Source organism: Erpetoichthys calabaricus, chromosome 5, assembly GCF_900747795.2.
Source record: "Erpetoichthys calabaricus chromosome 5, fErpCal1.3, whole genome shotgun sequence".
NCBI classification, from domain to species: Eukaryota; Metazoa; Chordata; class Cladistia; order Polypteriformes; family Polypteridae; genus Erpetoichthys; species Erpetoichthys calabaricus.
In genome coordinates this window covers 53,345,246-53,372,944 of record NC_041398.2, presented here as the reverse complement: position 1 = coordinate 53,372,944, position 27,699 = coordinate 53,345,246, and the positions used below count along the sequence as shown (strand labels likewise).

The 27,699-nt window shown below is 36.6% G+C and overlaps 1 protein-coding gene across 2 annotated transcripts; it reads right to left on the bottom strand.

The window, feature by feature from the left end:
* Positions 1 to 292: 292 nt before the first annotated feature.
* LOC114651675 (NACHT, LRR and PYD domains-containing protein 3-like) lies at positions 293 to 27,481 on the bottom strand. 2 transcript variants are annotated; one of them, XM_028801533.2, is made up of 8 exons: positions 26,845 to 27,481; positions 19,690 to 21,354; positions 16,981 to 17,079; positions 13,145 to 13,312; positions 10,125 to 10,211; positions 8,480 to 8,635; positions 3,676 to 3,763; positions 293 to 1,350 (listed from the first exon to the last, which is right to left on the bottom strand). In XM_028801533.2, the coding sequence occupies exons 2-8, from the start codon at positions 20,226 to 20,228 to the stop codon at positions 1,345 to 1,347; spliced, it is 1,143 nt and encodes a 380-aa protein (XP_028657366.2). In that variant the 5' UTR covers positions 20,229 to 21,354; positions 26,845 to 27,481; the 3' UTR covers positions 293 to 1,344. The 2 variants fall into 2 exon arrangements, with proteins under 2 accessions (XP_028657366.2, XP_028657364.2); XM_028801531.2 differs by having other exon boundaries at positions 3,684 to 3,763; positions 26,845 to 27,480.
* Positions 27,482 to 27,699: the final 218 nt, after the last annotated feature.

The window sequence follows — 27,699 nt, the reverse complement described above, 5'->3', positions numbered from 1 at the left end:
ATACATCTCTGTTTGTGGCGTGAGTGCAGAAAGGGCTTCTTTCTCATCACCCTGCCATACAGATGTTCTTTGTGCAAATTGCGCTGAATTGTAGAACGATGTAGATACACCATCTTGCAGGTCTTTGGAGGTGATCTGTGGGTTGTCTGTAACCATTCTCACAATCCAGCGCATACGCCGCTCCTGTATTTTTCTTGGCCTGCCAGACCTGGGTTTAACAGCAACTGTGGCCTTCCATTTCCTGATTACATTCCTTACAGTTGAAACTGACAGTTTAAACCTCTGAGATAGCTTTTTGTAGCATTCCACTAAATGATGATACTGAACAATCTTTGTTTTCAGATTTTTTGAGAGTTGCTTTGAGGATCCCATGCTGTCACTCTTCAAAGGAGAGTAAAAGAGAAGCACAACTTGCAATTGACCACCTTAAATACCTTTTCTCATGATTGGACACACCTGTCTCTGAAGTTCAAGGTTTAACGAGCTAATCCAACCAATTTGGTGTTGCAAGTAATCAGTATTGAGCAGTTACATGCATTCAAATCAGCAAAATTACAAGGGGACCCAAATTTTTGCACAGCCAGTTTTTCACATTTGATTTAATTTCATACAACCAAATACTGCTTCACTAAAAATCTTTGTTTGGAAAACACACCAGTACTCAGATGTTCCTAGGAAATGAAAGACATATCATTGTTATCTTTTTTGTTGAAAGTAAATTATTATGCAGGCTGAGAGGGGTTCCCAAACTTTTTCATATGACTATATCATACAATGAACACAAGTACGTAAGCATGTGGGCTCAGATTCTTTTTCATTCTTTAGCATTTCAGGATCTACCTACCTAGTCAGTGGTTTGTTTCTTTAACAATGAGTTTTTCACTAGGGACATTTATCTTCCACACTTAGTTATCAATTCCTTCAGTATTTCCTGAGGGCTGACTCCATTCTTTGTCAGCTGTAGATGAGCATGACAAACACTTCAAAGATACACAAACCAAAGTGTACCAAATGTTGAAATATCTTCATTTCTTAAACCTTCAGTCTAAAAATTAAAATGACTATATAATATGCTGCTCGTTTTTTGTGTACTGTATGTGGTAAGCAGAGAAGCCATGTCAAAGCCACTACTTGCAAGAGACACTGAAATATACAGGGCCAAAAATATAGGTACAAAAATTCCTGTTTAGGATTGAGAGTAGAGTTAGGAGGCGGGGATGATCACTTGGTAAGCACATTTTCACTTACTCTTGAATTCTGACATTTGTATGCAGAATCACATGTTTGGTTTTAGTCAATGCCTTCTCTATGACAGTTCACACTTTGCAGGTTTTCCACTGGTACTCAAGTCTACAAGAAAAACAAAGTAATATTTAGTGAAAATGTCATCAAAATGAAACATTGAATTGCTGAACTTGTTTATCAAACATTTATGAACTTTTTTTCTGAGAGAATTATATTGAAGAATTTTCACTTTTTCTGTGACAAAAATGCACTGTTATTTCAGAAATTTGTCCATATGTATCAGCTTAATCTTAAAAGCTTGATTGCAGTTTTGAAGACCTGCAGAGGGCATCTGGAGACTACCCTTACGTACATTGTTTAATATTAAATTTTAATTTGCACCTTCTTTCTCACTACTCTAATTGACATGTAAAAAGTCACAGCATCTTTATAAAAAGGCACCATGGTTATTTTAATATGGTTTGTTAGGACTGGCCCTCTGAGTAGTAAAGAGCATCCAATCAATCATCTGTAAGACAGTCGTTGGTCTACAAAAAGTCTATAGGTGAGCCAAGTGTAATTAATTGGTGTAAACTTTGTTGAAATAATGTAGATATTTTAAAATTTTTGTTTCCTGTTACATTATTGGATTGACTATTCAATTTGGCCATGAGCATAATAGATATACATAAATGAATTAAAAAAAACAAATCTAACTAATGTAAAAAAAAGTAAACGTTAAGCAATAAAAATAATGAAAATTCAGTATGAACATGAGAAAATTTATAATTTAGGTACAGTAACAAGAACATGTAACTGCATAATGAGCACAGATTTTAAATTCAAACATACAACTGTCAAAATAAATTTTTCCTTTTAGTAAAAATGTACAAAATTAATAGCGATAGAATATGTTGTTAAAATAGTCTTGCAATTCTAATTGACCAGTGCAATAAAGACTTCCTAAACTGGCATCTGTATGTGATAAGTGGTCTATGGCGTAGAGTGGAATTTAAAAAAATAACTGCACCCTAGATTGTGCAGGCTCAGAATCAGGCTTGGGTGTGTGGAAACATGCTCTGCTCCTGGGATTGTTGGGGTACCTGGCTAATCGCGCATACACATGCAAATGTGAGCGTCAGTCAGGTGCCTCACTGGTGCCGCAGAGGAAGCAGTGTCTCACACCTGTGCCCAATCTTGCCAATAGAAGGAACCTGCATGGCACAGATGGGAAAGGAAAGAACAGAGAAGAAAAAAGATGGAGGTTAAAAGAGGGAGATGAAGGCAGGAATGGGAGAGAGCCAGTGCGGGGGGAAAGGAGACAAGCAGCCGGGAGGAGAGACCCTTGAAGGGCCAAGACTCGGGGGCTGAAGAGAATCACTCTGGCTGAGAATATTTAGGGAGCTAGAGTGACCAGTTTTTCAAGTGACTATCATTGTTAAGACTGAGGAGGGGAGGTGGGAGTTGGGAGAGGAGAGGTTCGGCACGGCACCCTGATGGGAGCCATAGACAGCAGGGACCTGAACCTGAAATAGAAGGTTGGTCCTTGGTCGGTAGGATCCTGTGCAAGTTAAGAAGAGGAGATGCCAGTTTTAAAGGAATGCTCTGGGGACAGAGTTTTCACAACGTTTTCTGCTGTGGGACTTTAACCACATTTTAAGGAATTATTCATGGATTTGGTTTTAACCTTCACACGGACACCGTTTATGGGATTATTAATTTATTGACCTTGGAATGCACTGCACTATTTGAACACTGTTTGGATTTTTTGATGGTTTTTACTAAAAGCTCTTAACACTTGTTGCACCTACCCCTTGCTGTAAATGTGTGTCCTCATTTGCCTGGCTCACCTTGGTTATGACTATTGATTGTAGCAAAGTCAAGAGGCTCCCAAACAGAAGCAGGAGCATTTGGATAGTGAGGATAGTGTGACATGCACTATCACACTATAGAGTGAGGGGCAGCTCCAAAGGTATGTTTTTAGTCTTGAGAAAAGAAAATGTTCTGTGACTTTTTGTCTTCAAAATTCTCAAAGCTATTAAAAAAATGAACCTGGCAGATTTCTTTCAGTTTTGCAGTAAACTTGAAAATGAGGGTGCCGGAACAAATTAATGGGAGGAACAACATAAATGAAATGAAAATAAATGAAAACCAGGAGGCACATCCATATATAAAAATGTTCTGTAACTAACTGCAGTGTCACACTGCCAAACTCAAAATTCTACCATTCTTTAAGGAATGAAGGACTTAGATACTTTTATTACCAACCAAACTAAATTAAAATCTCAATGGCCCTTGGTTAGAATTCAAGATATAAAAAAATTACTTTGAGCAGTGTAAGAAAATTGCACAAATAATTTATTAGCCAAGACAGAGAAAAAGATAATGAAAAAGAGACTTAGTCAAACTATATCACAGAACTTGAAAGTCATGGGTGATTACTTTTATTACCGTATGACCTTTTTGGGTTGTAATCTTCTCACGACGTGTATCTTGAAGGATTTTAACCACTTCCTCAGTGAAGTTATTATTTTCCCATCTGCATAAAAAAACATTTTATTAGGTGCCTGGCTTACAACACATTTACAAAAATTCAGAATGTTTGTAAACTTTGTCACTGGTAGCTGGCCTTTTGGATAACGACATACTTAAAAATTATCATGATTATGGTATATATCACAGTATAATCTATGTGGATATACCTTTCAGACTGAATCTACTTTAGGTACTTAGGTTAACAATGAGTAGTACTACAGTAATGTTTCTTTTCTTAGGGATCATCTTAATGAACTAAAGTACTAATACATTTTATTTATATAGTACCTTTCCTATCTTCAAAGCACTTACAGAATTTCAGAATGAACAACAAGGAAAAGGCAAAAAAGGTCAAATACATAACATTGAATATAACATAAAACACTAGTAAAGATAAATGTAGGAACTGAAAAGCTTAGAATTAGAATAAAAGGCAATAAACCACCGTGAAATACAAATACTACAAGAAAACCCTGACCAAACAATATCATTTGTGATACAAATGCAAATCATCCTGAGCACATGGACAAAGAGGTCAATTGAAAGGAATGGTCAGAATTTCAGTTTACATTAAATGCCTTCCTTAACAAATGAGTTTTAAACTTTCAATCAATTAATTAGCTCAAAATATCCTTATTATACACTCATATATATATATATATATATATATATATATATATATATATAAACACAACAATAAGCAAGCCTAACTAGACTTTAATTTCACCTTTCATACCATTTTATGAACATGAAGAAATATTATATAAAGGTAAACAAAAGAAAATTTAGATCTCCATTGACTAAATACTACTTCAGCAAGCACTATAAAACCAAGCCCTGCTATGTAGCCTAGTGAAGAAAGCTTTCACATTTGACTGCAATTTTTTTTAAAGAGATACTGTATTAATGAAGAAACATTATTTGTATGAAACAAAATGTCTCTCATTGTATTACTTTCTAACTTTGTACATATATAGCATTTCAATATACACGGATCAAAAGATGTAGAAATAATGCTTTTATTGTTGCTTACTTATAACTTTCTTTATACTTAAAAGTTTTTGCCTACTTACTTTAAAGAGCCTGTGCTGCTCCATTTCCCTTGGTCACCTAAGCATTAGTTATTTTACTTAACAGTTAATACACAACTACCTTTTTATCATTAGTGCTTGAAGTAGAGTAACAAACATACTTTATTTTCTTGGCCCCAACAATCACAGGACTCGGATAATAGGCCTCTGACACACTTAAATCTAAATATAATTTCAGATAGGGGTAGCTAATTTGGGGGAAGGGACAAGGGTCCTCTACGAAAAGTCTGAAGATGTGTTGCTGCATCAAAACCGTGCCATCTTTTGCCTTTACGTTGTTCTTATATGTGAGTGGACATTTTTTGGGGGGAGGGCTTCTGTTCTCTTTCTCCAATGTAGAACCCTCGTCCTCATCCAAGTTTACCTCTGCTATAGCACGTCTTTATTTGAAAACAGCAGTGTCATATCAGGGTAAGCGCGAACGTGACAGAGAATAAAACTGAATTAAAAAAAAAAAAAAAATTTAAGCTAACCTTTACAAGTACCATAAGTTTACACCGGCTGTTACAGACTCAAATCAAATGTATTGATTACGAGTCAGCAGTTCTTACTGCTGCACCACCACAGCGGTCATATTAAGGGCGTGTCAATGTCGCACTCTAATGCAAGTTCTTTTTCTGCAGTTCTTGAATAAAAGCGCACTTGTTTTGTTATAGTTTTACCTTTTGAGAAAGTGTTTATTTGATTTTTGGACTTCAGGCCTCACACATTATACACTTCATGTTTACATTCTGTCAATTATTACTAAAACATGAAAAACACTCATTTCTAATTCTGTCCATTCTCATCGCACCCAATGCAAATCTTAACATCTTTAACTCTGCCACCTCCAGCACTCTCTCCCGTCTTTTCATCAGTACTGCTGCCTCCAACCCACAGAAAATAGCTGGTCTTACTACCATCAATTAGACTATTCCTTTCAGTCTTGCTGGTACCAGTCTGCCACAAATCACTCTTGACACTCTTCTCCACCCACTCTATCCTGCCTGCACTCTTTTTCACTTCTCTTCCACACTTCCCCTTATTCTGTACTGTTGGTCCCCAAGCATTTAAACTCATCCACCTTCGCCAACTCTGCTCCTTGCATCCTCATCATTCCTCTGACTTCACACATGTGTTCCGACTTGGTCCTACTGACCTTCATTCCTTTCATCTCTAGGGTATATCTCCACCTCTCCAGGGTCTCCTCATTAATGGATTAATATAATCCATTCAGGTGTTAATCTTGCCTCTGCTGTTACACTAAGAAAATCTATTTAACAATGTCCTCACAAAATTTTCTTCTTGTTTAACATCTTAATCTGCATGATGTCCCCCTGGCTCATATAATGATCAATGAGCAAAATAACATAAGGACAAGTATCTGACTAGGCGGACAGGCAAGTAAAAGGTGATATTTTAGACTGTTGTCCCATTATTAGTAAGCATAGGGTGTACTTATTGCAACTTTGAAAGTTTCACCTATTAAGATATAAGAACTTCCAAAAATAAACATAAATGAAGTAATAAGAAATTTAGAATAACTGATGGGAGTACAGTAATACCTCAGTTAACAAATACTGAGAAAAAAGTTCCTTTAATACATAGTCAGAATAAAATGCAACAAGGTACATGTGCAAATTCAAGTACCAGTCTGCTAAAGTATTATGGTAGTTGTCTGTCGCTATTTGCTTGTGCTGCATGATGCAAACTTATTACATGTGAAAGCTTAGTTATTTCACACATGCTGTAGTTAACATTAAACTGTTTAGAAAACAATTACTATAATTTGCCTAGTATGTTACAATAACATTACAGCAATATATTTAGAAACTAAAATAAAGGTTACAAAGAGGGAGGATGTGGGAGAAAAGAAATACCATATGTCAGAACCACTAGGTTGTTATTGGCTCATGAAAGCAGCTGGTGCAGAAAATGAGAGAGAGAGAGAGAGAGGGGTTGTGTATAAGTGTTTCTTGTGATGGACTACATTCCCACCAAGTGGTCACCTTTCACATTGTGCTTAGTGCCCTGACAGGCACTTCCTCTAGTATGTAATGGAGAAGGCAGGCTTCAGAACCGGAACAGATGTACATAAATTATGTTGACATTATTTTAGCCAAAAAATCATTGCACACCATCTGAATTAGAGTGTGGATAATGGCCATTTTACCAACAGAGAAATAAACAAGTGCAATTAATGACTTGAAATGCTGTGAGAAAGTAAAACGATAAACTGAAAGCTCTCCGATAAGTGACTATTTGCATTTAGTGCTCTTACTAGATCTTTAATACAACTGTCTGTCAGGGTATGGGTGGTTACCTACCAGGTAACGCTTGTGGTTGGTGTCGCGTATTCTTTGCATTATTTGACAGTAAACTATGCAACATTCTATGATCTGCTTCTCACAACTGAGAGGGCACCGTGGCAAAAATGTTGCATAGTTTACTGTCAAATAATGCAAAGAATACGCGACACCAACCACAAGCGTTACCTGGTAGGTAACCACCCATACAATCAGATTGTGATTCAGACTACGAATGCTATGAATGTAATTACCCCGATCTCCAGGCTGTCAAACGAACCACACGCCGTGGCATAACCTAAAGAGGCTTACCCGCTGACGTTCGATCCCCGTGAGGGGTGCAGTGGAGTGTGTACGCCTGGTGAGCCCAAATAAGGGCGAAACACGTGTCGCGTACTCTTTGCCTTATTTGACAGTAAACTATGCAATTATATATATATATATATATATATATATATATATATATATATATATATATATATATATATATATATATATATATATATATACATACACACACACACACACACACACACACAGTGTGTTTATTCTGGGTACAGGAGTATGTTAACAACTGAATAAGATTTAAAACATTGTGTTTTTAAGTTAATGATTTAGTGTAATGAGAAAAATAAATATGGGGAAATTTATGAGAAGGTAAGCTATTGTTATTCTCTAAAGACAGTGCTATCAACCTCTTCTTTCTATTTATGGTCTAAATGACTTCTAAAGATTATGATACTGAGCCATTACTGATAAGTTAATAGTTTTGGTATAAAAATAAATCAGTGGAAGGTATGGTTATAGAACCATTTAGTACAAGACTATGTAGGATGAAAGTAGTAAAATGCATTTTCTGATAAAATGAATGCTTTCCAGTTGTAGAAAGGTGCAAAGGCAAAAGTACTATAGTGGAGAAATATCCATCCATCCATTTTCCAACCCGCTGAATCCGAACACAGGGTCACGGGGGTCTGCCGGAGCCAATCCCAGCCAACACAGGGCACAAGGCAGGAACCAATCCCGGGCAGGGTGCCAACCCACCGCAGGTGGAGAAATATCACTTAAAATAATTCCTATCATTATGATGGAGTTGAGAAATATCATAATGTTTAAAAACGGCAAAAAGAAACAACCTACAAACAATTACCATAAGTTAATATAGTTAATGGGGGAAACTCTTAAGATTTTAACAAAAGAAAGACAGAGTATAAACTATTGAATTATTCTGTCTCCAAAATTACTCAGGACAATAAACTACTTTCCAATAAATAGCAGATTTTATAACCCTGTACTGTGCTAGCTCTTTACATAGGAAAATCAAAATGGAGAGAGATGATTCACCCAAAAAGTTGCCCATTCTTGATAAGGTGAACAAAGCTTGGAGTACAATAGTCTGTGAAGCTGTTCTGTCCTAAGCTCACCGATAAGTGACTATTTGCATTCAGTGTTCTTACTATATCTTTAATACAACTGTCTGTCAGATTGTTGTTATCCAACCTGCAAAGAAGAAGGAAAAAAATACAATAAGTGAACTAGCTCAAAAGTGAAAAAAGAACTTATACCCCTATAACAAAATCAGAATAAAATTGCATTGTTCAAATTTTTGTTTAAATTAAATAAAATATACACACACATATACACACACACACAAACACACACACGCACAGAGTAAAACCTTATCCATCAGACTCTGTTAACCATCAGGGCCAAAATGAAGAAAAAAAAAAGTGCACGCCAGCACCTTCCTATTACTGTATTACTATTGCCATGCAGTACACTGCGAGCTATGCACATTGGAACAACTGCTATTGGAACAACAATCTGCTAGTGCATAGCGTTCTTCTCCAGCACCATGTCAGGCTGCATTTTGAAATCGGTGTCAGTTACATACCTTCAATTTTAATAGCATTTTGTAGCTTTTTTTCTTTTATTATAATTAATCTACTATACATTGTTATGGCTGATAAACGTAAACATGTGGTATTGTAATTTTCACAAAAAATGTAATTATTAAACGTTTAAAAAACTGCAAAAGCATGTCAAGTATTGCTTCAATTTACGGAGTAGGAAGAACAACACTGAACAATATAAAACGTGATGCTCAAAAAATTGAAAAACATGTTGAAAAGGAAAACCATCGATGGTAATGTTAATATTCTCCTGTATTATAATTTTCTTTTTAAATTCTGTTATGTTTTGTTAATATATTGTCATGTACAGGCAGCTTGTAATGCGCTGTTTGGGAGCAGAAAGTGTATAATGAATGCTGTAAGTAATGGGACTGGGTGAAGGCTTTCTGTTCCATAAGTGGTGAACATGCCTCTTAGGAGATGAGTGACAGGAGAAGTTAGGAGAAAAAGGCCAGTGCAGTGGAAGGATGTTTTGAGTAGACAATAAGAAGCAGTGTTTGCGGTATAGAGAAAAAAGCAATGTGAATGGAAGGAGATAAACTCATTGGTAGTGAAAGCTTTCTTTTATGTGTTTTGGAGGTGTGATCCGGAACCCAGATAATTGAGTATAAGACAGGGCACTGTGTTACGGAATGAAAACTCCAGGACCTCAGAGTTGTGTTTCCTTATTATGTTGGTTGTTACAATATTATACAAATTAACTTTGTTAACACTATATTTTGTTTTGTACATAAATATGACTATTCGCTAATTTACAGTATATCGTTTTTAAAGTAGCTGTTCTGTTATCCTTCTTTTCTCTTATCCGTCACAGCCTCGGTCCCAACCCGACAGATAATCGAGGTTTTACTATATATACAGTGTATATACATATATACATACATACACACACATGGCTAATAGAAACCAAGTGAAAAGGCTGAAGGGACTTCACTGGAGATACTATGCCAATGCATTCTGCCCAGTTTTAAAAACAATGCATTAAAAATACAGCAGAGAAGACCCCACATCTTTCTAAGAAAGTGGCCTTTTTAACCGCAACTCGTCTGACTAAACAAGTAAATGACGACACTTACCAAACCATCTTCAATTTACAGGGAGGTTTCATCATTGCTTCACAAAGTAATTTCACTCCTGAATCACCCAAACGATTTGACGATAGACTGAAAGCACAGAGGTTTCAATAAGATTACAGATAATGCATATCTCATAATCCTGAAACATAGATACATATGACATAAAATAGCTTCGGAAATCAATGTGAAGGGCAAGTTCACATTGTATTTTAGTTCAGATAGTTCAAAATACATTAAACTTACTCAGAAGTGGCATCTTCTTCAGCTCACCACTCCAGTAAACAAGTCTGGTAAAATCTGATAAGAACTATGCCATAACTCAGGACAGAAAAATGGCAAGACCTATTTAGACTGTCCCACTTAGTGCAGCATGTCTTTTTCATGAACAAAGGCTAAAGATGGTGGTTCTTAAATCACATCTGTCACCTATACCACAAATGAACTTCATGGATTGTTTTTCATACATACAAAAATATTTTCTTCTCTATGAATTTGAAAAGGGTGCTTGTTGTCATATATTTATATACAAATGGGATCGTATTTTACCCTTTTTTTAAGCTGTCAATCAGTATATTCTGATACAAATTTCATCTGCCATTAATTTTCATATAGGATATTTTCCACTAACAAACTCAAAGCATTACATGTCCTAACAAGTACCCATATACCCATTCATTTCCTGAACTGAAGTAATCCAGTATTGGATATCCTTTGGCACTCAGCAAACCATATATACTCAGTAATAACATACCTCTTTTGACACACCTTGGACATATCCTAAATTATGTAATATAGGGTCTTAGGGCAATTCAGGTCCTTTAACTATCATACACCCTCACCCAAATGACCTGGCCAGGTTGATCAAGAGGCTAATCTTCAGTAGTATCTCGAGTAGTCAAGGTATGATTCCATATTGGTATAGCCAAGCTCTGAATTTGCCTGGCAACCATCCCTCTGTATCATTGCTGGCTGCCTATTGCGTAGCAGAATCTTTTAATGAGAACAGATCTTGCTCAAACTCTTCACTCACTTTTCTGTAATAGACAGAATCTGAATGCCTCCAAGATAGAACAGGAACTTTTAACCACTTTCCCCCACCTCACAACCAAGTACCATGAACTTCTGTCGTGAACTTCACGCAGGCCCAAGCTGTGAAACTTTCCAGGCCAGCTAGGATCCATCTAACACCCAAGCGCAGATGATGTTGTGATGGTCAGGTCATTCATAAAAGTCCTTAAGGAAAGCTGACAAATGCCAGATTTGGAAAGGGGTCCTCGGAACTCAACTTCTGCTAATTTGCATATTCTTTACCATATTCATGACCTGAGTGAGCAGGATCACTGAGATGGTGAATTCCGTAATATTACTCTTCTATAACCGCTGTCAGGATGATGTAATTGCTCAAGAGATAACTCCTAGACTGAAACTACTATAATAGTTCAGAACAGGGTCCCTGATCTTACCAGGAACATGGTGTCGGGCTAGTGAGGTTTCCACAGATTTGTGTGGAATTAATCCATAAACATTAGCAAGGTCAAGCCAGGGCACAGCTAGATTCTCTTTAGCCTCCCATGCTTCTCTAATCAGCTGAGTGACTATGCCAGTCTGTTCTAGGCATCCTGGCACTTTGGGGACTCCACTGAGGCATCAACGCAGGAGTTCTTAAGAAGGAATTCTGTTAGGTGCCGTGAGACAATACTTAAAAAATTTCCTGCACTTGACAATGAGCAGTGAAATGGTACTAAACTGATCAATGTTACTGGAATTTTCTTCTTCAAGGATCCAGACACTCTCAGAAAGCCTCCATTGTTGGGTGACCTTATCCCTCCTACAAAAGACTTTGGGGATCTTCCATTGGTGGTAAAAATATAATTCAATGAAGTTGAACAAAACAAACACATATGCAATATGCAGACATTACTACATCTGTCTGTTAAAGTTTGTAAGGTTTCTAATAGTGATCAAATAAGTAAATGGTAATGTACAGTATATTTAACTAAGGCTAAGTTTTTTTTTTTTGGTGAGTTAGTTCATTTGGTTAATTTTCTGGTTAAATCACTAGGAAAGAGAACATAGAATACTCAACATGAATAAATACTTAGAGATTTATCAGTACAAGAAAACTTCAAAAATAACCATAGAATATCACCATGAGCAATGATAAATATAAAAATACGAACACACACACTTGAAATTGTTTGATTATAAATGTTTCCCTTTAAAGCTACAAAACACATAGAAGCACATAAATTCTTAATGCAAACCTTGGTGTTTTAATACTAAACTAACATTTAATAAGTGTCTTGATGAATGGATCTTCCTGTGGTTGCAGTAGTCCTTAGTATGTTTAAACGGTCAGTAAGATGGTGTTTTATATTGAATAGCAGTGGATAACTTGATCATAATAAGGTATATTATTTTGTACAATTAAAAAAATATAAAACATTATTTTGTGCATAGGAGTGGGCTAAGACCTTTTTAAAGAATGCTAAATATTACAGGAAATAGGAATATTACCCATCTAAATGTAAAACACAAAACATACAATTCTGTGTATGCAAAAGGAAATAGGAAATGGGATTTTTTTCTCAGTGTATTTGTGTTTTAAAGTAAATGACTTTGTGCAGGAATTATATGTGAATTGTGTGTAGTAAGTGAACCCATCCTTTTAAGAATAGTACCCAGAGTATTGGTAAGTGAATGCAAACATGAAGGTACTTGGTGTTACAGTGGTGGTAGTAGAGGCAGAAGCGGCAGTGTTAGTGAGTAAAAGAAAGAGAAAGAAGATGTGCTTTTATTGATTGAAGAGAGGTAAATACCTATGAAATTTATAAATGTGTACAGAACAAAACAAGTATCAGTCACATTTCTGTGCACAGTTAAACAGCAGTTTCATTATTATTTGCTAAAAAATCTGTTTTAGTGTTTGTGTATTCAATAAAAATCCCCCTTCATTCAAATATAGCTATAAAAATAACTACTTTGTAATGCACAATTGGCATTAACAATGAAAACTTTACCAGAGTCTCTCTAAAGTCCAGCAATTGTTCATCATTGAGATTAGGGCAGGAACACATCCTTCACTAAGATCATTCAGTTGCAAGTCTACTATCCTCAGGGATATGTTAGTACTGAGAGCAGATGCTAGATCCTCCACAAAGTCATCTGTAAGATGATTTTCCCATAGGCTGGAAGAATGTGAGAACAGTCAAATTGTCAGGTCTCAATCATAACTCAAATTGTACAATCAATGATCATAAAAACATTTATAAAAAAAAAAAGAGAAATATCTAACTATAAAATTTAGCTTTTGATATCTCTAGAATGAACTGAAAGTACATTATATTAAATATAGCTGTTATACCTGGCTTCGCAAAAGTGACAAAAATGTATATTACATGTGTAAAATGAATAAAAAGTAGATCTGACACATGTGACTTCCTCATCATGACAGAAACATGTTTTTTTGTAGTATCAATTCGCATCTACTGCTTCTGAGCTTATTAAGCTCTTGTGAAATTAAATCCAGGATTTAGAGAAACAAGAGTAAATTGGCAGCAAAGAACAACAGTTCAGCAGTAATAGCGAAACATTATACAGTGTGGAGAATGCACAACAATTGTAATGTACAACTTTATTGCTGAGAGGCAAATTGGGGTCGAGCAGCACACACACACCCTCCTCTCATAAACTGCCGCCCCATCCAACTCCTTGCTTCTCAAAAGACTTGTTACTGAAGCTCAAGCACAGATCTTGGCTGTAGGTCATTTGCTCTTTTATTAGCTCTCATTTGCTCTCTTATTATTTACCATAGACAAGAAGTTGGATATGACATTTTTGTTCATCGTAAAATGAGCATTCAGGAAAGACAGAACGAATTTTTGATGCAACTGTTAGACTTATTGAATGGCAAACATAAAAATCTTGTTCTTTTTCAAAATGTTTCAGTATTTATAAATTCTCAGTAATTACTGTGGTTTAACAATCACCTGAAATTGGTGTTGTTTTGTTACACATTTCCGTCTGAGAAATTTTTACTTTTTGAAGTAAAAATCAAGATGATATTATGTTTTGCTAGGAAGATATTGAGGTTAAAATGCACAAAGTTCAAGTAAAAATAGCAATTTTTAGTGAAGTTATTTTAATTTTTTTCTGGATTATTTATATGTCAAAAAGTAGCCTAAATTCAAAGTTAAACTAACTGTAAATACAGCAAACTTTTATAGAAAAGGTTTTTTTGGAATAGGTTCTTTGGATGCTCAAACAGACAGAAATTTTATCTATACACACATACAGTGTGCAAAGCTGACAGACTCACTCACTCATCAACAAAAACACTACTTCCCATTTAGCCAAAAAGCTGAAATTTGGCAGGGTGGTACATCTAGTGCAGTAGGTAGCCACTAAGAAAGGACATTTCGATATATATTTAAAAGAAAAACAAAAAAAAACTCAACAGAAATACTAAATATCTTAAAATCTCAAAAACGCCTTTATGCATATTATTGAAATTTGGTGATGTACAAAAAACAATAATAGATTACACATTTTTTTTTAAATTTCTCACTAAAGCTCTGTTTAATTGCCATCAATAAAGCTGTAGTGAATGGGACATTTTAATGCACCGCATGCTGGTTTATAGAAATGAAGGCCACCTGCAGAAGCCAAGTCTGCTGAAGCACACAGAAGATGTATTTAGGAAGTGCTTGCCAGGCACTATGGCTGTAAGCAAACAATTTCATACAACTGATCCAGTAAGGAAATTATTTAACCCCTTAGGGGTTTTTGTCATTATAGCTTCTTAATTACATACCAAAAATGAAAGGCTATGTTCTGCTTATGTAATAAAGGAACTTCAAATGAGTAAAGAGATAGGGTGTACAATACAAAAAAATCATGATGGATAACCCTGGAATTAATTTTCTTTTGTGCCCCAATCTGCTTGCTATCATTGTCTCAAGTTCAGATTTCATATACCTTTACCACTGCAACGTTACACAGTTTGGCACAAAGTGCCCTTCTGTTTTAGAAACATTTGGTAACATTTAGTCTTTTGTATCTAAACAATCTCTCAAAAATAAACATTGCAGTTTTATTTTTATATAAAAAAATCAAATAAAATATACTTTGTAGGTGCCAGAAAAGAATGACAGGTATCCTGGCCAGGATAAAGGAAGGATTCATACCCGGCCAGAAGGCCACAATGAAAGGATCAGGCAAACCGGCTCATCGGGAGCAGTTCATTCCCCCTTATGATAAATGGCGGTGTTCCTTACAGCTAAACCTGATCAGGACACCCGCAGAGTGGCATGGGAGTTGGAGTCCAGAGACGCAGCCCGGTCGGGGTTTTTGGGGGGCACAACCAGAAAGTATTACTGGGGTTGGATTGCCCAGGCTTCAGCAGACCCAGAAATGCTCTGGACGACCTGGACAGGAGGCTGGAAGCAATTCCCAGGTCTAGCTTAAAAGAAAGCCTTACTTTAATTGAGCAAGCGTCGGGAAGCAGTGGGCAACCTTTTGGAGGAGGAAAGATTTGTGGATTGTTGATTGTGCCATTAATTGAATATGGAAGACGTTGTGTCAAATAAAAATCATTAATTTTAACCTGGAATTGTGTTGGGTATTGTGGCATTTGTAGTTTGGGGCTCAATGGGGTTCCCCTGTGGTTACAATATACACACACACACACACAGTTTATATATTACTCTGAAGCAAGCAACCAGTAAACAACTACATATAATATATATACATATAATTAAGTACTCATTTAAATGTTTCAGTACAAAAATTATTTTGGAAATGGTAGAACTATTGTCTCCCTTCATGCTTTGAACCTACAACCACATGACTGACGACCAGGGTCAGGATGCCCCGTGAACTAGTGAGTGCCACAAAGCAATTTATCCCCAAGGACAGATGGCAGGAAGTTTCAGTATGTTGAGCTAGGGGTGTGAGGGTGCGGGTTGGGGAGTGAAAGGATAAGAATTTTGCTAAGCATTAATGGAATGTCACTGCTTACAGTAAAGAAAAGCAACACCATTCTCGCAAGGTGCCCTTAATACAATACGAGTTCAATAAATTGCTCCAAAACCAGACACTGCTTCAAATTGCTTTTTTATGTTAGCATTTTTTATGTTGGCAAAAACACTATTTTATGCATGCACACCCACACCATCCAAAAATTCAATGTAGTGCTTCAGTTGGTTAATGGCTTCTAGCATAGCAGGTGTAACAGAGAGAAAGCCTGGCTGAGATATTCCTGACCTGTCAGCCTGTTCTCTGAGAAGTGACAACAGGTAGCCTACATAAACTAACGAAAAAAACAAAAATGTTCTTCAGAGTGAATATGCAATTGACCCTCTTAAAAGGGAACTAAAATTAACCTTAGTAAAAGGAAAAGAGTCTGTGTGTCCATCAGACTGCTATGTTTCTCTCATTCCAATAGATGGCGACTCTCAAGCATTAACACCGCTTTTAGGAATCTCATACCAAATGTTTATCATGTCAACACATTTTATAACAGCTTGATGTTATGAATTAAATATATGAGTGCACCATCATTTAGCTAGTTTGGCTGCATTTTCCTGCTTGATTAATGGTGTTCCCAAGATATATCATTATGTATTTGCAAACATTTCAAAGCTAGTAAATATTCAAAACACTTCTGGTCTCAAGCATTTCGGATTAGGGCTACTCAACTTGTAAAAGGAAGTATTTTGGCATAATATGCATTTCCTACTTATAGTATATATTATGTACATATATACAGACACACACAATATGTATATAGCACACTGGAAATATCCTACATGTACCATATGTCCTACAATAAATTTAGAATATGAGCTGTGCTTACACAATGTCCTCAATCCGCAAATTCTTCACTATTGACAAGAATACTTTTAATCCATCCTTATTAAAAGTGCTTGATATAATCCAAAGTGATTTCAGTGTCCTGTCAAAAACAAATTTGAATATATATAAACAAATATACTGTATATATTTTCTGAAAATTGCAAACTACATTAAGATTTTAAGGGTCTAAAAGGTATAATTGCTCTAACTGTCTGCAAAAGTCTTGTACAATTCATCAATATTATATCATATATGCAAGATGACTATAATTTTATCTTTATTTATAACATTTTGTTTAAAGGCATTCACAAATGCAACATGAAACTTTGGTAAATGAGCTTTGGGAACTGACAATAATCATGGAAAAAAACATTACTGGAAAATAAACAAAAAAGGAAACATTAAATTTTTGGCAATATAGCAAAAGAAAGAAAAGTAGAAATGTACTATAGTCTATCAATGAAAGGCATGCTAAGCTTTTTGACAAATCATTTACAAATCTATCGATTTCCCGATAGATTTACTGTATGCTAACTATGGGCAAATATAGAAGTTTTAGTTATATTATATATAATATTTTACAAATTATTATTGTAATTACTGTGGACATGTTGGACCTGGACATCGATTGGCTGACACAGAAAGTCTTCAATAACACACGTTTATTACAACCCGCACCCCATAAGACAACATACAGTGCACAATCACCTAAACACAGTCTCTTAGGACTCCTCTCTGCTTCTTCGGCCACCTCCAACTCCTCACTGGCAAGCTCCGTCCTTCTCCCACCCGACTCCAGCTCTTTAATTAGAGTTAGGCAGCCCCTTTTATTCAGTCCTCAGATGTGTCACAGGGGGCCCCTGATTAACATCCGGCAGCACTTCTGGGTGTGTCAGAAGTGCTGCAAGGGAATTCAGTCCTCCTTCCAGCAGCACTCCCAAGTGTGGCGGAAGTGTTGCATATTCAAGTCCAGGGGCTATCCAGGCATCCCCTGGCAGTGGCCACGGTTGAGCGTAGGGTTGGATCCCCCATCTCAATGGCCCCCGTACAACCCAGGGGCACTGCCCCCTTGTGGCCCAGGGAAAACACTGCCCTTCTTCCAGTACTCCCGTAGTTCGGGCATCCAGGTAGGGCAAGGTCCCTGGACATCTGTCACAGTAGATAAAATTAAGTTGTAACAATGAATTATTAAAACATAACAAAAAGGACAGAAGGTAACTAAAGGCTTACCTAAACACGACTTTATGCTTGAGCATGTTAGGTCTTCCTCACCTTAGAGAAACCAGCAACTTTAATTTTCAAGTTAGAATGAGGTAAATGAGTAACGAATAACCCTCCAGAAAGCAAGGGTAAACTAATTGGAAAGTTCAAAGACCCCTCGAATGAAGCGATGCTAAGATCAACAGGACAGTCTGTACCCTTATCAACGAGGAGGCATTCAGGAAAATGGGAGATTTGACAGGAGTCAGAAAATACTGGTAGCACTAGTTGACTGGATGGAATAATAAATTTCTGCATATTATGCATATTGAGTCAGATGATGTTTTGTATTAGATGAGATACTGGCAATACATAAGAATAAAATCAAATGAATTGTTTAATTGATTGCTCACTCCATGGACTAGGACATTTGTGCATATGTTGGTGTAAATAAAGAAATGTTCTGCATTCACATCTGGGTTTGTGACTCCCTTCTTTGAAGACAGAAAATGTTTTTTCTACAACACAACCCCAGCAGAACACCAATGAACATCTGGTGTTAGTACCTCTACATGGCATTAAATTGAAAGTCAGACTTGTGACCTGTGCAGAACCTTACTGGTAGAATCAGCTGCCCACACTAATGCAAAAAGCCGACTGTTTTAATGCAAAGTTCTTTTTGCAGTTAAGATAACATTAACTAATCTAGTGCTTTAACTGGTTTAATGGTTTCCTACTTAGGTTTAAAGCACTCTTCACATGTTTTGGTGGGGTTTTTGTCACCTAGTCTTATAACACCTATCTTAAAACATACCATAACTGATGTTGACTTAGGTATGTTGACTCCATTTGCAAGTCGCTTTGAACATAAGTGTTTGCTAAACTAATAAATGTAAATATACATTGACTTCCTAATTTGCTTAGTTTATGTTTAAGAACCAAGGGGACTATATCATGCGGCAACAGATCTGGGCAGCAACTAAACGTTAACCGTGCACCAAATCAAATTACTATTGGGCCAATTTAGAATCACCAATTAACCTTACATGTATGACTTGGGAGGAAAACAGGGACCTGGAGAAAAATTTACAATGATACAGGGAGAATGTGCAAGCTCCACAGAGTCAATAGCCAGTTCAGAAACTGAACACAATCTTCTGTAGATATGATTTTACAGGGCTAAACCTATGGGACTAAACTAATTTCAATTCTTACGTGAAGATTAAACTGACTGATGATGCTGAATTGGCCCTATGTGAATGATCATATCTTGAGATTAAGACATACTATGTTCAGAGATGTCTTACACCCAAACGTTCCAGGATAAACTCCAGACCCATTTTGGAAATACATTTAAAACAAAGAATAAAACAAACACCAATCTAAATTGTTAATGGTTAAAATCATGTTATTTAACTCAAACTCACCTTAGCTCAAAATTGGTGATTCAGAGAAGCCTCATATTTTGCCACATAAAAGTTCAGATTTTAGATATAAAAAGTATAATTACCTTGAAATTTTTTCCATTCCTGGCTGAAGTACCTTCAGTTCTTGATACCCTAAATTATATTGCTTTAAACAAAGTCTATTAATCTTTGTAGAATGCAGCAGGATGTAGGTCAGTGCAGTGCAGTCAACATCTGAGCCAGATAGACTATCCACATTGTACATCACATTTTGTACAAATTTATCTTCATGTAATTCATGTAAGCACTTCCAAAAAAAAGGTTGTAGTTTACAATCAGACCTTTGACTGAAGGCACCTTTACTGATCTCCTGCAACTTTTTCTTCATCTGGGGGGAAGGATTTAACTTAAGCTTTTCCAGTATCGCAGGATTTGAAATGCCAAATATGAATCTGATAGTTGATAATAAATAATTCTGATCTGGAATCTTGTTCATTCTTTCAAAGCCAGATGGATTATGAAGGGCCATTTCAAACATGTTACATCGAAAAAAGTAATGTTCATTTTTTGCATTAATAAATTCTTCTAGTAATACAATGCCAGATCCACCTTTATCTCCAACACAAAATGCTGCAGCAAACATTTCTTGAATAATAAGGTGAGGAAAACTGTAGTAAGTTTTAGCAGTGTCCTCATCCTTCAACTTGACTAAATTTAAGAATTTAACCACAGTGGCATCTACAGAATGCTTTTTCACATCATCCTCTTTGAATAGTACCTTTTTTGCCTTGACTCCCTCATAAGCCAAAATACTAAGTCTCTGAGATTGTGCATTGTCAGTAAGATTTTTAGATATGTTTATAAAAAAAGATGCTAATATTTGAGTGGTATTCTGTAAACACCGTATTACATTGTTCTCAAAATTCAGTGACTTGCACACCAAAAGGCATACAAGAGGAATAAAACAAAGCGTGCAAAATCTTCATCACTAGCAATACATTTTAATACTGCCTCTGCCCTCTCACTGGTTTTGAAAAAGTTTGCAAAATATTTTTCTCGTCCTTGTTTTGAAAACCCCAAAATGGTGCCACAACGGTCTACAGAATTTAGTCTATCTTGCATACCTGGTTTTGTCATGATAAGTAAAGATGCTTCTGGCAGAGACTGTCGACTGATCACTTTATTCAGTGTGATTTGTGGAGCAACAGATTCACTTAAGGATGTATCATCTGGTATACTGAACTCATGAAAATCATCTAAAATAAACAGGATCTTTTCTGGCTCCTCTAGAAAATCTTCTTTAACTGATTGCAAGGTTTCATCCAAGGAATCAAACAGTAAGTCCGACAAGCAGCCATTAGCCTGGGAAGAAGTAATGGTGGAGCATTTTATGTAGAATACATAGTTAAACGAGCATTGATAAAGTTCTCCAGATGCCCACTGCAAAAGAATGTGTCTTGCTGTATAGGTTTTTCCAATCCCAGCAATGCCTTCAAGCACAATGCTTTTTGGTCTTTTACCATTTTTGTCAACATCAAACAAACTTCTAATATTACTTCCTTGCCTTGAATTATTTGCAATTATTTCTTCATGTGGACTTCCTTTAATTCGCAGGAAGGATTCAAATTCTTCCTTTTCCCACTCACTGAAACAGATAACTAAATCTACAAACCCATTCTCTAAATATTGTGTTTGGTCTTCCAGACATGGGTTGTACAGCTCAGCTACAGCAAACCTCTTTTGCAGTGCTTCTTTATATAGTTTTTTACCTGCAAATAAGCATGATTAAAAAAGTAAATACACTAATAAAAAAAGTAATGAAAATAATTTTAGCTTAAAATGGCAAATCTTTCCACATTTATCATCAGGCGAATAACACATTTATAAATATTTTCAAAGATATTTTTTGCCTTTAAGTACAACCTCTCTTGATATTGCAAGCATTGCGGAAAACACTTAGTAATTTAAAATACTCAGTGATATAAATTAAATGCAAAGATGTCCTTTATTGACACCAACTGGTGGAGGGTCACTATGCAAGCAGCAAGGCTCTCCACAGCACTCTAGCTAGTTTTATGAGAACAGCTCCTGATATCACTTACCGTAGATACTCGCGTATTAGTCGATCTCGCAGATAAGTCGAGTGTATTTTTAAGCCGAAAATTACCAAATTTGTTATGACCCGCGTATAAGTCGAGGGTAAAACTTGACAGCTATCAGAGATAGAGGGCGACAATCAGCTGTTAATGGCGACAAAACTCACTGTCACGTCACAGGCATTCCCTCTGTGCTTGGACAAATGCTAGACTCGTTGACTCGGCAACTAATCCTTGCGTGTGCGTGAGTTGCGAAATGTAAACAAATGTAAACAAAGGCAAGATGGCGTCGATATGTCACAAGGGGGCGAAGAGAGTGCAGAAAAGAAAACACTCGGTAGACGATGTTTTGCACATTATCGCTGAGTCCGTGATTTTTCAGAATCGGATTTTATTGACAGTGATCAGGAATCGAGAACGCATTCACGCAGCCGATGCACCTACGGCAAGGTTCGCGTGGGAGGAATACCCAGATATTGATCCGTGGGAGCTGAACTGGCTACCGGACTTCACAAGACAGCATAGCTTGCTGTTGGACATGACAGATCACCCACTGCTGGACTACTTCAGGCTGCTCTCTCCTGATGCTGCTTTTTAGCTACTGTCAGACGAGACAAACAGGTAGGCAGAGAAATTTTTTGAATCGCGGGCTGCACTTTCATCGCATTGATAGCGTGCGTTGCCTTGGTTCTTTTGATTCCAAATCTGGTTGCACGTGGCAGCTAATGGTATGTTTGTTATCCAAAACCTGCAAATGCTAATGCTCAAATTCAAGTATTTCACAGTTATTACAATTATTTAATGAAATTAGAAAAAAACTAGCTAATTAGCAATAGTATTGCTGGCTTTTAATTATTTCAAAGACCATGGGAAACGGCAGATGACCGGTGACTTAACACCGTGAAGCGTTGAGTGTACAATGTCATTACCCAAATTCTATGGACAATTGTCTTGCCTCGCAGATAAGTCGACCTTGTTTTTTTGAATGAATTTTAAGGCATAAATTTTTTGACTTATATGCGAGTATCTATGGTAGGTTTAATTTACATATAGTAGCAGCTGGTAAACACTACAATCCTGAAAAATCAGCTTTTAGATAAAAGGTACATTCTAGAAATATTCTTCTGCCATTAAACAACATCCAAAGGTCCTAAAATAGTTAATCATTGAAGGTCTCGTCTAAACATTTGGTTTACAGAATAAGACTTATGTAACTTATCATAGAACAAAACACAAAGTTAAATGTTATACATGATCTTATTTCTAATATAAGCTGTGCAGATACAGACGAAGCCATGATGTGCTATAACAGCCAGGCAGTTTCTAGGACTTTTTAAAATTTCCCTTACACCAAATACATTTGAAAAAGAGAACCCCTGGCCTGCCACAATATTTTCTTAGTGAAAAAAAAAAAAGTAGTACCCTTTTAAAACTTAACATATTAATTTAGCCATTCAGACTGTAGGACAGATACTATACTATTCTGCAGATGAGTAACCTTGGGAGACTGTCAGAGACCTTGGTAATTTAGAATTTTTCTGTAATGACACTGCACTAGTTTGTTTAACTGCCAGGTAGTACAGGGTAAGCTGAACATGGTACGGGGAGCATCTCGGCACTAACTAGATAAAATTAATATTTTATGTCAATAGCAAATCTGGGTTTTATATAAACAAATCTATAGCCCACCAAAACATATTTTCAAGATGTAGTGCACAAGTTGTCAAAACACATTTAGAAAGTGGGCAAGCTGAAGACAGAAAAAGTCAAAGATCACAGACCCCATCTGCATCTTATGAACAAAATTTAAGGTCACTTGCTTAAGAGATATAAGTAAATCCACCAAAGTGTTTCCTCAGCATCTTGCACAGTTATCTAGCACCAAAGTACAAGCTTTGGCTGTATAAAAATGTCTTAAAAGAAATGGCCTTTAAGGATGTGCCGCAGCCAAGACTTGCAGTGTTCTACTGTGCAGTGTGAAGCTTTCATTTACATATTCTTTGAAAGTCAAGAACAGCCAATGCACATGCCCATGACAGCAAGTCATGGAGTGCAATATTTCCAGCAACACAGTCATAGTACTGTGCAATAAGTTACAACAAAATAAGCCAGTTTTGATTTTGTCTTAAGTTGTAGGGATAGGCTCTTTTGTGTTTAAGAGCTTGTATCCGAAAAACACTCAATTACAATATATGCAATACAGTCATAAGGAATGGAGAAATTGCTAGAGTCATGTACCATGCAAACAAATAGACGCCTGTCTGGCTGATGTCTCTTAGCTGAATGTACCACAAGAGGATGGAAAATGATGGGCCAAAACTCTTAACTGGAAAACATTCATATAGCCATCGTTGATAAAAGGCAGCACATTAACTGGCTTTCATAATGTGACAGGCTAGCAATAATCTGAAATAATCTCAAACTGTGCTGAGAAGTTATGAGGGAGTTTAATATCTTCAAGGAAACGCGATACAGCAACCACGGTAGTTAATTAAGATATGCTTAGGATATACTTTAGTGTAATGCAAAGAGGCAACAAGCAGAAGAGACTGCAGCATGCTGGACTGTAAAAGCACTGAGCAACTATCAGTAGCAGAAGGCTGTATGGCTTGCGGGGTCCACATCTGAAACTTTTTGTTCATAAAAACACCAGTATATCACAGGAAGACATGGCAAGAAGTACACTGAAGCCTGGCTACAGCCCTCTGTGTGTGCATTTCAGCCAAAGATCTAGAGCCTCTGGTTTAAAACTGACGACATCTGAGAAATAAAAAGATTTTGATTCAACAAGCTGTACCGCCAGGAAAACAACTTTTTGGAAAATACTAGGGATACTCTTATCAGGTTTTTGAGTACCAATACAGATCACGGATTCCATGTAATTAAAATCGGCCAAATCCATTTTAAAATGTTCATACTTTAAACTTCTATATACATCGCCATGTATAACCTTCATGTCATCCTTGACATTTGTCAAATTAAAATAAAACTGTAGCCCACAGGTGTTACTGGTGGTTTCATTTTTTTTTATTAACTAACAGACATAATGTAGACTTACTGTTCAGAGATCATACAAATAAACATTTTTCTAAAATAAACTCTTAAACAGTTTATCTACAAATAAAACAGGTACAGAAAACATTTATCCATACTAAATATGGCATTAACAAAAATGAACAAGAAAGATTTAAAAAGGTGCTCATCTTAATTACAAGCTTCAATTCTATTAAAATAAAATGTTCATAAGATGTTTATTATGAAGATAAAAGGCTAACAGGTTTACAAGTTAAATACCCTAATTTGAATCTTAAGCAAACACTATTAATCACAAAGCAGTAAGGTTATATTCAGTAAGTGCTGCTTTATGTTGTATAAGCTTCACCAAATTAAGCACCAGGCAAGAGACGTTATATTTTAAACACTTTCACTTTTACCATAAGCAAAAGTCTGAGATTTTTGTAGGGTTTTTTATTTTTTTTTTAATCTTTGCTCTTCATGGCTTAACTTTATATGAATGCACAGTGAATACATCAGCGTGAATGAATATACAGTGTTTCAAAATATACATTCAGTACTGTGCAAAAGTTTTAGGCAGGTGTGAAAAAATGCTGTAAACAAAGAATGCTTTCAAAAATGGAAGTGTTAATCATTTATTTTCATCAATCAACAAAATGCAGTGAATGAACAAAAGAGAAATCTAAATCAAATCAATATTTGGTGTGACCACCCTTTGCCTTCAAAACAGCATCAATTCTTCTAGTTAGACTTGCACACACAGTTTTTGAAGGAACTCGTCTGGTAGGTTGTTCCAAACGTCTTGGAGAACTAACCACAGATCTTCTGTGGATGTAGGCTTCCTCATATCCTTCTGTCTCTTCATGTAATCCCAGACACACTCGATGATGTTGAGATCAGGGCTCTGTGGGGGCCATACCATCACTTCCAAGACTTCTTGTTCTTCTTTACGCTGAAGATAGTTCTTAATGACTTTGGCTGTATGTTTCGGGTCGTTGTCCTGCTGCAGAATAAATCTGGGGCCAATCATACGCCTCCCTGATGGTATTGCATGATGGGTAAGTATCTGCCTGTATTTCTCAGCATTGAGAACACCATTAATCCTGACCAAATCTCCAACTCCATTTGCAGAAATGCAGCCCCAAATGTTCAAGGAACCTCCACCATGCTTCACTGTTGCCTGCAGACACTCATTATTGTACCGCTCTCCAGCCCTTCGACGAACTAACTGCCTTCTGCTACAGCCACATATTTCAAATTTTGACTCATCAGTCCAGAGCACCTGCTGCCATTTTTCTACACACCAGTTCCTATGTTTTCGTGCATACTTGAGTCGCTTGGACTTGTTTCCATGTCGGAGGTATGGCTTTTTGGCTGCAACTCTTCCATGAAGACCACTTCTGGCCAGACTTCTCCGGACAGTAGATGGGTGTACCTGGGTCCCACTGGTTTCTGCCAGTTCTGAGCTGATGGCACTGCTGGACATCTTCCGATTATTGACGGGTAATAAGTTTGATGTGTGTTTCACCTGCTGCACTGTTTCCTTGGCTGACCACTGCGTCTACGATCCTCAACGTTGCCCGTTTCTTTGTGCTTCTTCAAAAGAGCTTGAACAGCACATCTTGAAACCCCAGTCTGCTTTGAAATCTTTGTCTGGGAGAGACCTTGCTGATGCAGTATAACTACCTTGTGTCTTGTTGCTGTGCTCAATCTTGCCATGACATGAAACTGTCTTCCACAACCTCACCTTTGTAGCAGAGTTTATCTGTTCCTCACCCAGTTTTACGCCTCCTACACAGCTGTTTCTGTTTCAGTTAATGACTGTGTTTCAACCTACGTGTGACATTGATGATCATTAGCACCTGTTTGGTATAACTAGTTGATCAAACACCTGACTATAATCCTACAAAATCCCTGACTTTCTGCAAGTGTACCTATAAGAATTGATGCTGGTTTGAAAGCAAAAGGTAGTAACACCAAGTATTGATTTGATTTAGATTTCTCTTTTGTTCGCTCACTTTGCATTTTGTAAATTGATAACAATAATCAATCATTATTTATATTTCTGAAAGCATTCTTTGTTTACAGCATTTTTTCACACCTGCCTAAAATGTTTGCACAGTACTATATATATAGTTTTTCTCTTACCTTTATCATGTTCCTCAAGAGAAGCAACAGGTTGTTTCTTCTCAATGTGCAGTATTATATCAGTCACTGCAGAAATGGCATCATCATGGAAATGATCAATTAAGAGTTCTGTAGCACATTCTCGTGTTAAGATTCTCAAATTTTCATCTGTAGATTGATGAAATCCATGTTTCTTTAAGATGTCCTCCAGTTCAAGGCTGAAACTCTTAAATTGGGTATTATTCAACCTGATTAATGTTTTGAAGACTCCATCATGCAGGCTGTCTCCCATAGTTAACAACTGTTATATTTCAATCTTCAAAGTCTACTAGAAAAGAAACAAATGGCTAAGAGGGCAAGGCAAATTTCTGATATCAGCAAAGACTTAAAATTTCAGTAATGAGTCTAAGCAGTAATATATGAAATTATTGATCTGTTTTCTGAAACTGACAGAAGAATGGACACCTGTCCTCCAAATCCTAGATTCTGCATTCCTGTAACAAATGACTACTTAGCATTTATTTTATTACTCAAAATACTGAATATGCCTGAGTTTAGATGCTAATGATTTCAAGAACCTATCCTCTGACCACCTTCCTTCTATTACTTCAATTATTGATATGCCCCAATACTAAATAAATTATATATAAGGGCTGGGATATGGCTATCATATCATAACCATATGATAGAAGTCTTTTATTCCTGAGCTTTCAACACCTGGTGGCAGAAGTGGCACTCCAGCCACCATAAAAAACCTCACACTGTTCCATTCCACCTGAACTAGTGTGGTGGTGAGGTGACACCCGTTGCATGGCTAGGATCCGGAGTTGATCTGTCATGTGGTGGGTGCGGCAATGCTCTGTATCAGCACATGCG